We start from the raw sequence: 12,745 nt of genomic DNA, 5'->3' as shown, positions 1-12,745 counted from the left end.
TAATTCATTTTCATTCACTGAGACATGCTATGCTTTAACTGCTGTTACAAATAGAATTCTAATTCCAAGCAGCCTTTAAACTATTTAGATCCATTACTGTGCTATTGATGCTGCTTGCGTTTGTACTTTAATGAAATATCAAATGTACTTAGGATTTGTGTAATGATTGCTCCAATTCCTGTCAGAGAAGACCTACAAGTCTAGATGTTTAAACATCTGCTGAACAGAAAGGTCATTTACATGTTGATGAGTGAGTTTTTGGCAGATTGGCATAGACCCTACTCAGTTCAATCTTTATATTCAAACTAGTTTGCTCCTTGGTATTGTGTATAAATAGTAGACCTCTTGGAGGACTGGAAAAAGAAGTAGCACTGAATTAGTAATAGCTCTTTGAAATGTTTTTAAATTAAAAATTGAGAAGTAATTAAAGACTTTTTAAAAACCAATCTTGTGAGGGCAAATGCTTGTTCTCTACATAGTCATTGCTATCACTATTCAGTCATGCTTAGATTCTACTCAAACTTACATTACTCTGGCCATTCTTTAATGCCCACTGAATTTTTAAGTTTTTTCACAGAATTTTTATATTTTCTATTTCTATTTTATTTATTTTATCTCCACTTTTCTGTAGAGAGTTAAATTTATTTTTAAGATAAATAAGCATTTTGAAAACTCTATTTGGTTTTGATTCTATTTCTGTAAGTCATGGATTATGTGGTTTGTGTTAGGTTTGCTTCTTCTAAAGACTGTGTCTTAGTTATGAAGTGAAAAAATAGAATTACAACTAACTTGAGACTTTCTTTTGGCCTAGATGACATGCTTATTAAGCTCTGGGACTGGGATAAAAAATGGTCTTGCTCACAAGTGTTTGAAGGACACACCCATTATGTTATGCAGATTGTGATCAACCCCAAAGATAACAATCAGTTTGCCAGTGCCTCTTTGGACAGGACTATCAAGGTAGGGCATCCACATTTTGTGTCAGTTATCATTATTAGTGAACTATACTTGCCTTAGGTGTTTTACTGTTGACTGGCCAGAAATTTACCCATCTTAAAAGTTTTTCTCAAAAGCCTGTTTTGAAGTCAAAATAGGATTTCTCATTTTAATCCAAACGACATGTTCTGTTTAGAAAAATATTGTGGCAACTCAGTGCTCTTAATGAGGAGCATTTTTCTGTGTGGAAGCAGCATGTTATAAAAAGTTTTTAGCCTTTGGAAACCCAGAATAAGAAAAATGCCAGTATCGTTTTAGGATACTACTGTCCTCTCCTTTTAGTATTCATTGTTGACTTCTGCTCATCATTCATCTATTTTACATTTAAATTCCATATGCCTCTATTCTCTCTTTCTTACTCCATTTCACCACACTGCTGTCTGTTATCTTTCTGAAACATAGATTGCATCTTGTCAGTTCCTGATCTAAGGATAAAGTCCAAATGCCTTAGTGTGGAATACAAGGATTTCCAGGACTAGCCTGGGCTAATATTATGGCGACATCTCCTAAAACCCTGGTCTACTCACCATCCTCTAGAGAGGCTATGAATGTTCCCAAAACCTTATTTCATTGAACCGTTCCATCTGCCTGCACTTCTCTTTATTTTCCTCCGGAGAATTACTCAGCTTTTAAGGTTTAGCACAAATATTTACTCTTGAGAACCTCTTGTCAGACATCCACTTCACCTCTAGACAGAGCCAGTTATGCTTATCCCATTTCTTCCATTGCTTTTTGCCTCTGTTTCAGCCTTTCTCAGATTGAATTATAATTACACGTTTTTGGAAATCTTTATCCCCTGAAATACTGGATTTGGGGGATAGAAACTATGTGTCACTTCCTTTCCCCAGACATTCAGTAGCAAACAGCAAAGTGCCTTACCTGACCTAGATGCTTAATACATGTTGCAGTGAGGGCAATCATGCTCCTTTTTTTTTATCATAATATTTAAAATATTTCCATGCCAGGCACGGTGGCTCACGCCTGTAATCCCAGCACTTTGGGAGACCAAGGCAGGTGGATCACAAGGTCAGGAGATCAAGACCATCCTGGCTAACATGGTGAAACCCCGTCTCTACTAAAAATACAAAAAATTAGCTGGGTGTGGTGGCAGGCGCCTGTAGCCCCAGCTACTCGGGAGGCTGAGGCAGGGGAATGGCATGAACCTGGGAGGGAGGCAGAGCTTGCAGTGAGCCGAGATTGCGCCACTGCACTGCAGCCTGGGGACAGAGTGAGACTCCATCTCAAATAAATAAATAATTAATTAATTTAATTAAATATTTCCATATGCATTGACTTAAAATAAATTAACTTTTGCTTACATGTTTGCTTTCACCTATATAAAACACTGTTAATAGTTTTCCTTTATGTAAAATGTTATGTGTCTGAATATCTTAGGGTTTTGACCTTAGCTATTTTGCCTTTGATTGGATTATCCTTGCTTTTGACATAGATTAACTTTGAAATTAGTTGTAAACTTTTTTTACTAATTTAGGTTTATCTTGAGAACAATAATTGTCTTATCTTCAGTTCCAATAAAGTTTATTTTATACAGTAATTGATAAACATTTGTTACACGTTTATACTCCCCACAGGGCCTCCCATATACTAGGCACTCAGTAAATATTTGTAAAGATAAAGCTTAATTCTGTGCTGTGGTAATTTTTAACAATTTTCTACACTTTAAATTGGTAATTAGGCAGTAATTTTCACCTTTTAATAGGCCTTTATTTTTATTTATTTATTTATGTATTTTTGAGTTACGGTCTGTGTTGCCTAGGCTGGAGTGCAGTGGCATGATCACAACTCACCGTAACCTCAAACTTCTGGGCTAAAGCGATCTTCCTGCCTCAGCCTCCTGAGTTGTTAGGATTACATGCGTGTGCCTTCATGCCCAGCTAATTTTTTACTTTTTACTTTTTTGTAGAGACAAGGTCTTGCTGTGTTGTCCAGGTTGGTCTTGAGCTCTTGGGCTCAAGTGATAACTTCCATCTCAGCCTCCTAAAGTGCTGAGATTACAGGTGTGAGCCACCACACCCAGCAACTTTTAATATATCTTACTAAATCTACTTTCATGAGCTGTATATTAAATCTATAATAAAATAATTTCATAACATCTAGATTCCTGGGCGTCACTGTGGATTGAATGAATTATAATCTCTAGAGATAAAGCCTGGAAATTGGCACTTCTTTTAAAGAACGCCATAGTGATTTCGCTCCCTGAAAATTCAAGTAAAATGAGAAAGAACAAAAACCAAACAGGATAAAAAATAAAATTTGATAGCTCTTCTCTCCTGGGCTTTGGCATTTTACATAATGTGTCAGAAATATGGTGGATTTGCCTTTTGAAAAGCAAGGCCCCATATTGACTGGCAGATGCTGTTTCTCTCTGCAGGTGTGGCAGTTGGGCTCTTCGTCACCAAACTTCACTTTGGAAGGACATGAGAAAGGCGTGAATTGCATTGATTACTACAGTGGTGGGGACAAGCCATACCTCATTTCAGGTGCAGATGACCGTCTTGTTAAAATATGGGATTATCAGGTACAGTTTTTCATAACCTTACTTCCATATGTTAGATATGTTTCTTACTATGTCTTATAAGACAGTTAAGACTTGGGTTGTTGAAATCTGTTCACAGCATAATAACTTAAGGTATCAGTATTTGCACCTAAACTGTGTTCCCAGAATTCTCCATAAAAATGAAAACAATGCATACCAAGATTTTAAAAATAAAATACCAACATGTTCATATTTCATTTCATAATTGCATTTAGAAATTTTAACATTTTAATGTTGAATTATCCTCCATAATCTTCATTGATAGACTTCTATTTATTTTTGTAAGCTAGCAGATCAACAGTTAGCAACCATTTTGCCAAATCGTACTCTTGTAAACCTAGTTATGAATTCTTGTTAACATGCTTCCTATCTCTAAGATTTTCTTATATTTTGATATTTTTGTTTTCCACATCAAAAGTTCCCATAAGCAATTAATAAAATGAGGCCTAGAAAGTCAGTTTTTCTTTGAAACATTTTCAGATTTGTACTTAAATCCAGAATAAAAATATTAAAGGCTAAAGCAGCACTGTCTACTTAGCCAGTGATGGTAGGTGTGAGTTTTAAGGGGAAAATCTATTATCCTGAGAATTTGGGGGAATAATATTCAGATGAAAGCCTTCTTGGGTTTTTTCCCCTTCTTTAAATATGATAGTTACATTTACATTTATTTTACAAAGTAATTAGATAAAATATTCATATATACAACAAAATCATCCTATTTCAAAAATTTCTGTATTGGATATTATTTAGATTTTCATGACTACTATCATTTATAATGTATCTGTACACTGAGAAAATTAAGGGTGGGCTGGTTACATGTTTTTCATTAATAAAAAATGTTTTCTATGTCTTAATTACAGAATAAAACATGTGTGCAGACACTGGAAGGACATGCCCAAAATGTGTCTTGTGCCAGCTTTCATCCTGAGTTGCCAATCATTATCACAGGTTCAGAAGATGGTAAGTTAGAAGGGTATGTTTATTCCTATGCTGGTAACTACTCAGTGGGCATTTAAAGCAAGTAATGTCTCTGCATTATAATTGGAGGTTTCCAAGGATTTTGATATTTTTATTAAAGTACCAGACTTAAGCTATAAAAGAGTAAAGGGGCATTATTTTCATCATCATCATCATCATTATTCTCATGTATTTTGATTCTGTCACTTAAATAAGAGGACTGTCAGCTGTCCTAAAGAAAACTGAAAAAGCATGTGCTTTGGAGTCAAGCAAACCTGGGTTCAAAATCAGGCTCTGTTATGTCATGAATGTGTGTTTGGGCAGATTATGAAATGGAAACATATATATCTGCTTCATAGAATTATAGTGAGAAGAAATCATGGGTAGAAAGCATCTGGCACATAGGAAACACTTTACCCAGGAAATCCTGTTATTATTTCATGTTTAAAATCGTAATTCTTAGTTTTTGTTTCTTATATGTTATGTGTTATGTTTATGTTGCTTTTAAAAATCATTTAAAGACAGTATATCAAAAAATTGGTCATTAAGCTACAGGAAGTGTTATCTATTTGAATAGAAAGACTTCTATGGTTCTCTTTCACCTGACACAGTTTATTGTCGGATGTTCGTATCAAAAGGGAGTATTTACATTGTTCTTTTTAGGAACAGTACGTATTTGGCATTCAAGCACCTACCGGCTTGAGAGCACACTGAATTATGGAATGGAGAGGGTATGGTGCGTGGCCAGTCTAAGAGGGTCAAACAATGTCGCTTTGGGCTATGATGAAGGGAGCATCATTGTTAAGGTAATTATACTATCCCTCTCAGTAGGTGGACATAGGCAAAACCATTTTCTTTGTATTTTAGTACTGTCATCTTCCAAGTAACCAGTTTTGTAAAACTGGCACTTCTTTCATTAAGCACTAGACATTAAGCAATGAAGATTTAAAGTGGAAGAAAGGAAATGGAGCTCTCTGTTAGGTGAAAAAAATAATCTGTTTTGTTTTGGTTTTATTCATTTTCCTTTTCATTGCTGAGAGCTATTTTTCTTTCTTTCAGCTTGGTCGGGAGGAACCTGCCATGTCCATGGATGCCAATGGAAAGATAATTTGGGCCAAGCATTCAGAAGTCCAGCAGGCCAACCTAAAAGCAATGGGAGATGCTGAAATTAAAGATGGTGAAAGATTGCCACTGGCAGTAAAGGATATGGGCAGTTGTGAAATATACCCTCAGACTATTCAGCACAATCCTAATGGGCGGTAAGCCATCACCAAAATTTGTCCCTCAGCTTCTGTGTATGTTAGAACAGGTTTGCAGATCCACAGTCCACTCTTGCCCTGTGGTTGGCATCTCTAATCATTCCTCAATGTGCTTTTGCCCTGGCCTCACAGTCCTCAACACAGCTGCAGGCAGCCATGCCACATGATCAAGTTGGCACAAAAGATGGAGCATGTTTCCTGTCTGGCCTTGTTCTATACCATACAATTTTGAATAGTTAAATAGTACTGTTTCCTGTTATTTCACATGCATTGAGTTTGTGTTCTTGTGTGCTCCTTTGAGGGCAAGGAGTATGTCTTATGCTGAGACTTAGTAGGTGCCCTCTCTAAATGCTTGCTGACTCATTGCTCTTTCAAGAAGAAAACCTGACTCTGAGATATGTGTCTTTTGAAAAAGTTTTGGGATTGATAATTATTCTGTTTCTTATTTGTAATTTGAACTGTCAGTTGAATTTCTCCCTTAAGATTTATAAGTCACCAAACATCTTGTGAGAGAGGAGTTTCTAGCACAGTGAAGTCTAAACCTGTGGAGCTTTAAAATTATTTTACAGCAGGTCTGGGCATCTTATAATGCTGTGCTGAGTATTGAAAAAGACAAAAGATATAAACCAAGTATGCCGCCTAGTTCAGTAAATAGTATCCATAATTATTTGTAATATAATTGTCTTATAAAGGTTAAGAATGCATTATGCATATTTCCCTTAATATCATAAAACATTCTTGGCCGTAAGTTTTGCCTTTGGCAGTCTTTTGATACCAGCCTTTACAGTGTTATAAACAACTTTAAAGATAGTTGTCTTATGTCCGTTGGGAAAATTTTAGTTGACTCTGCAGCATTCTGTTTTCTCATTATTTAAATGTTAAAATATCCTCTGTATTTTGCTGAATTTAACAGTCTTTAAAACCTGGAGTGAGATATTTTTATTCATTTGAAATGATCAGCTTTAAAATGAAGATAGTCTTTGTAATAATATAGTGCCTTCCTGTGGTATAAATGTCATGGGCAAAGTTCTAGGCAAACAAAAAAAAAAGTTCTAGGTGCTCAACAAATACTGGTTGAATAATTGGAATCCTCCTCCTTTGCATTTCCAGCCATTCTCACCTTCCTGTCTCCAGTTGCCTTTATTTATGAGAAGGCCATTCCAATAACATTTCAGCAGTAATGCTATATTTATAATTTCCTTTTTAATTTGTTGGCTAGTATGTTTTTTTGTAACTTTGTATTCAAAGAAATGTATAACTTTTAAAAGATGTTAAATTGTAATAATGAACTAAAATAACATTTGTTATTAGAATTCTTTTACTATAACATGAATTATTGTTTCTTAACTTCTACATGTCTTTGGTCCTCTGTACTTCCCTCCCTGGCTTCTGTGATTTCTAGGTTTGTGGTGGTGTGTGGTGATGGGGAGTATATCATCTACACAGCAATGGCATTGAGAAACAAGAGCTTTGGATCTGCTCAGGAGTTTGCATGGGCCCACGATTCTTCAGAGTAAGTTTTGGCTGTATGATAGCCAGCATGCCCTGATTGCAGATGTGTTGTGTGCTGCTTGAAGACTCTTGAGGCTTGATGTGGGCTGTGATTCTCCGTGTTAAAAACAGTTCTCACCAGAGCTGTCCATTGGAAGATTAGAGTCAGAGGCGACTGTGTAGCGTGAGCTGTCTTTGTGCTTTCTTTATTCTGTGTTGAGCTGGCTCACTCAAGCTGATATAATACTTCCATTTAACTGGGGACCCATTTCTTTGATGGAGTCCAAGGCAGGACCTGGTGCTTTATGGGCTTAAGGCACAGTAGACCCTCATGTCTGCCTTGGCAGGCCTTGGCATGCCCTCCCTGTGATGTAGTGTCCTGAGGTGCTACTGCCCCTTTATGAGCGACTTGGGAGTGATGTTGTGGTTTGATCATTTTGATGAGAAATTTATTAAATCTTTTTTAAAACTTATTTTCTGTGATAGTACCCACTGCCCATTCTTAACAAATTTTTGTCTGAATTCAGAATGTTCATAAAATGTTCTCATTAAAAGCAGGAAAGATCATTTAACTCTGACTTTTTTACTAGTCATTGGCTCTGGTTCCTTTTTTGATTCCTGTTTAATGCATGTAATAAACATTAGGGGTTTAGTGTTTTCAGACCACACAACTGAATTACATTTTCACAGTTTTTTTAGTTTTGTTTGCCCCACATTTTATATTGCATCTTGCCCCCAACAGTGGGGTAACTTAAGCCTCAGTGTTGTGTAATAAGATACATTTTTTAAAATGTTACAACAGTAAGATTTATTGAGAGGTATGGAATTATTCTGATCTTTTCATAAATTTCCTATATACACATATACATACAGTTGTATGTATTCAAAGGTAATGTGTTATCTTAAGCAAAATTATAGTTGATGAATTGCCTTCTCTCAGCACACCTCTTCCTCTATTTTGATAGTTCCCTTTTTTCAGCTCTATCCAGCCAAGACCTTGCTCAGCATCTTTCCTGTCCTGAGCAAAGCCCTCATCACATCACTTCCTCACACAATCTCAAATATCCAGTGACAGCCACAGCCCCTTTTTTCAAGGCAAAGGCCTGAATATAAGCAGTTGTTGCTGATGATGGCTGATTAATGAGCCATTTGTCACAGTTTTTATTACTTAAATCGCCCTTATTGAGGTATAATTTACAGAAGACAGAATGTACCACTTAATTGTACAGCGGTCCCCCCATCTGTGGTTTCCCTTCCTGCAGTTTTAGTTACCCACAGTCAACTGTGTTCCAAAAATATTAAGTGGAAAAGTCAAGAAATAAACAACTCATAAGTTTTAAATTGCCCAGTGTTCTGAGTTGCATGGTGAAATCTTGAGCCATCCTACCTGGGACGTGAATCATCCCTTTGTCTAGTATATCCACATTGTACATGCTGCCCACCTCTTACATTATAGGAAAAAACATAGTGTATATAGGGTTCAGTACTATCTGAGGTTTCAGGCGTCCATTGGGGCTTAGAACGTATCCCCCATGGATAAGGGAGGACTACTGTTCATGTCAGTAGATTTGGGCAAATGTATGTAATCCGTAACCACTAACACAATCAAATTATAGAACATTTCTGTCATCCCCCCAAAATCCCCTTGTCTCCATTAACAGTCTGTCCACACCCCCCATCCACCCATTCCCCAGTCCCAGGCAAACACCGATGAGTGCCTTTTGTCACTACAGATTAGAGTTGTCTTTGGAGTTTCATATAAATGGAATCATATGGTATGTACTCTTGTGTCTAGCATCTTTTGTTCAGTATAATGTTTTTGAGATTCATCCATATTCTTGCCTGGATCAGTAATTGGTTTCTTTATTTGCAGAGTAGCATTCCATTATATGAATATACGATAATTTGTTTAATCATTCACCCTGTTGTGGACATTTGGGTCATTTTCAGTTTCTAAAGTGGTTTGTAAGCCCTAGTAATTCATGTCATACACAGTATAAAACCCTTTCATCATTTGTCCAACTATAAGGAGTTCTCTGATCTCTTAGGAAAACAGTACATCAGAGAATCTTCAAATATTTATTTTATATTTTTGCATAATTACTGAAAAATATTTGAAGATATTTCCAACATTTGGTGGAATTATGATTTAGTATATAACATGTTATGTTTGCCTTCCCTTTTTTCTCCCAGGTATGCAATAAGAGAGAGCAACAGCATCGTAAAGATATTTAAGAACTTTAAAGAAAAAAAATCATTTAAACCAGATTTTGGAGCAGAAAGTGAGTGTGGTCTACGTATGATACATTTTTAAATTCTTTGTAATGGCTCAAAAATGCCTAAGCAAAACTCTTTTTATGTTCCCTTTAGGTATCTACGGCGGCTTCTTATTGGGAGTCAGATCTGTAAATGGCTTAGCCTTCTATGACTGGGACAATACAGAACTCATACGAAGAATTGAAATTCAGCCCAAACATGTGAGTTTCTCCTCCATTACTGTTTTTGGAATATTTATTTTTGTGATGAGTTCTGGGTCCCTAAGGCCAAGAAGTATCTTTTGTACCCTGCTCTCCCTCTTCCATTATCAAAAGCCATTTAAAATATAAAACAGCACTTAGAATTTAAATAACTTCTTATATTTTTGAAATACACATTGTCTACGGCCTCATTAGGATACGACAATCCTGATTTTCTGAGCAATTGGAGGTAAGTGGCGGTGCCATTTTGACAGGAAAAAAGCATGCTTTGAGAACAAGAAGTCAGAGAATTCTTGACTTGGAAATGCCTTCTTCCACATAGTTCAGAAAACCTTTTCATACGTTTTGATGATAGCTGCTTGAACTTGAGGTGACCATCTCCAGTGACAAAGTGTTTACCTTTAGAACTGCCCGCTGCTTTGACAGTTTTCACTGTCAGGAGATTATCTCTGGAAACAAACCAGCTTTTCTGGGGTCTGGTTCTAGAGCACACATTCTCAGTGGGTGTAAACATTGACTTGGGGGCTTACTCTTTATGAATAAAGCATAGCTATATATATGTATATGCATTATACATGTATATCTGTGGTATTAAAATTTCACTGGGGGAGGTGATTAGAAAAATGTCCAGAAAGACTTCTAGGGAGGGTGGGTGAAAATGAAAAAAATAAAATAAAAAAGGTGATAAACACTGTTCTAGAGCAGTAGGGAATAGGCTACTGGTCCTTTGTGTAGCACATTCAGTGTTTACTGACAGCTCTCCTTTCCTGTCTCCCTTTGGTCTTTCCATTGCTAGGCTAAATAGCACACATAATAGCTGGCCACCCTCCCAAATAATGCCACATAAAATTGTTAAGTGAATACTTATCATCTTGATATAAGAAGATAAATGTAAGAAACCAAGTATGTGCAGTTTGTCATATCCACTCAGAAATCCAAATCAGTTGTCTATGATTTTGTTGTGTTGCAGATTTTCTGGTCTGACTCTGGAGAGCTAGTCTGTATTGCTACTGAGGAATCATTTTTTATCCTTAAGTATCTGTCAGAAAAAGTCTTGGCTGTACAGGAAACACATGAGGGAGTTACTGAAGATGGCATTGAAGATGCCTTTGAGGTAATTGCATCAGCACAACTTTCGCTTTTAGCTTTGTTTTTAAATGATTTATATTCTTACAACAGACTTTACTGATTTTAACATTTCGTTATAAATTAGGTGTGGGGAGACAGCATTTAAGGATTTCCGGTGAAATGTGAAAATTAAAATCATAACTCAGATCAAAATATGAAAATAAATATGTTTAAAAGAAATTTGTACTTTGATTTTAAGAATTCTTTAGACTTACTTTGATATCTTTCAGTAAAGAAATTATAGTTGTTTTGGTCCTAAGACTATTTAGTCAGTGATTTAAATGAGCTCCCAAATGGTAAATCATTTATTGTGCAGATGTCCTAGATTTTGTGAAATACTTAATATTTCATTGTCATGTTATGAAGGGTCTAAGTTTAGATCAGTATTCTTTTATATCATGATTTTGACTCAACAATGAGATTTCACATTACAAATACTAATCTAGGAATCTGTTCTGGTTTTTTTTTGTTTTTTTTTCTGTTTTGAGCCTAAGGGTTATATTGAGTAGGAATCTGTTCTTAAATGAAGAAAGAAATTCCAGCGGGGCACAGTGGCTCACACCTATAATCCCAGCACTTTGGGAGGCCGAGGTGGGCAGATCACTTGAGGTCAGGAGTCTAAGACCAGCCTGGCCGGCATGGTGAAACCCCGTCTCCATGAAAAACATAAAAATTAGCCAGGCATGGTGGCGGGCGCCTGTAATCCCAGCTACTTGGGAGGCTGAGGCAGGAGAATCACTTGAATCCAGGAGGTAGAAGTTGGCACTGAGCAGAGGTTACGCCACTGTACTCCAGCCTGGGCAACAGAGACTCCATCTCAAAAAAAAAGAAATAGGAAGGATTTTACTTTGCATTCCTTATTCTACCATATCACCCTCAGATATATTCAGCTTTTTATTGAGAGATTTCTGATGTTGGATAAAGTAATTGTCTTTATTTTCTTTCTGCAGGTTCTTGGTGAGATTCAGGAAATTGTGAAAACAGGGCTTTGGGTAGGCGATTGCTTCATTTACACAAGTTCTGTGAACAGATTAAATTATTATGTTGGAGGAGAAATAGTCACCATTGCCCACTTAGACAGGTACCTGAGTATCATTTTGCATTTGTCCTAAATTTTAAAGTGTGTTTAGAAAAATCTGTTGCTGGCTTGTAGCAATGATAGGCTGATTTTTCAGTGTTATAGTTTTAGTAGGTTGCCTATTGTTAGCCAAAATTGTATCAATCAAATGGGAAGGTTTTGAGCAAGAGGGAGATTGGCGGGGTGTGTGTTTGTGTAATTGCAGATTTGAATTTCTAACTTGGTTTCTGTTTCTTTTATAGGACGATGTATCTCCTAGGCTACATTCCTAAAGACAACAGACTTTATCTGGGGGATAAAGAATTGAACATCGTTAGCTATTCCCTGCTGGTTTCAGTCCTGGAATACCAGACAGCCGTCATGCGGAGGGACTTTAGCATGGCTGATAAGGTCCTTCCTACCATTCCAAAAGAACAGAGGACCAGAGTTGCACACTTTTTGGAAAAACAGGTAAGAGGTTTTGTTTTTTTCTTTTTGCTTTTTAAAACTTGCAATTTGAAAGCAAATTAGTATGGAGTTGAAAAACTTTAATTGCCAACTGATTTCCTGTGGCAATAGAATTTCTCCTGTGAGTTTAAGGCACTTGTTACAGCATGTGATACACCCTTCTTACACTCTTCCTTCTCCTTTCTCAGTGCCCCCTTTAAATGTTGGAGGTGATTATCAGTCTTCCTCTTCTGTGCACCTCTTTTCCAGTCTCCTGATATTTTCATTTCTACACTGCATTTTTCTTTTTATCCCATCTGCTTTTTAAAAAAATTATGATTAAAATACATATAAAATGTACCATGACATGACTTTT

The 12,745-nt window shown here is 36.5% G+C and overlaps 1 protein-coding gene across 1 annotated transcript in view; it reads left to right on the top strand.

Moving 5' to 3' along the window:
• The window catches only part of COPB2 (COPI coat complex subunit beta 2), a 32,161-nt gene that overhangs the window by 10,771 nt on the left and 8,645 nt on the right, over positions 1 to 12,745 (top strand). Inside the window, exons 5-15 of the mRNA XM_054479738.2 lie at positions 812 to 960; positions 3,389 to 3,535; positions 4,414 to 4,513; positions 5,174 to 5,316; positions 5,570 to 5,769; positions 7,172 to 7,282; positions 9,454 to 9,542; positions 9,631 to 9,737; positions 10,708 to 10,851; positions 11,816 to 11,946; positions 12,186 to 12,393. Of these exons, the coding sequence (XP_054335713.1) occupies positions 812 to 960; positions 3,389 to 3,535; positions 4,414 to 4,513; positions 5,174 to 5,316; positions 5,570 to 5,769; positions 7,172 to 7,282; positions 9,454 to 9,542; positions 9,631 to 9,737; positions 10,708 to 10,851; positions 11,816 to 11,946; positions 12,186 to 12,393 (1,529 nt within the window). The remainder of the gene's footprint in view (positions 1 to 811; positions 961 to 3,388; positions 3,536 to 4,413; positions 4,514 to 5,173; positions 5,317 to 5,569; positions 5,770 to 7,171; positions 7,283 to 9,453; positions 9,543 to 9,630; positions 9,738 to 10,707; positions 10,852 to 11,815; positions 11,947 to 12,185; positions 12,394 to 12,745) is intronic.

Source organism: Pongo pygmaeus, chromosome 2 (assembly GCF_028885625.2).
Source record: "Pongo pygmaeus isolate AG05252 chromosome 2, NHGRI_mPonPyg2-v2.0_pri, whole genome shotgun sequence".
Lineage (NCBI taxonomy): Eukaryota > Metazoa > Chordata > Mammalia > Primates > Hominidae > Pongo > Pongo pygmaeus.
The sequence above is the reverse complement of the archived record's forward strand: the minus strand, read 5'-3'. Positions and strand labels throughout refer to the sequence as shown.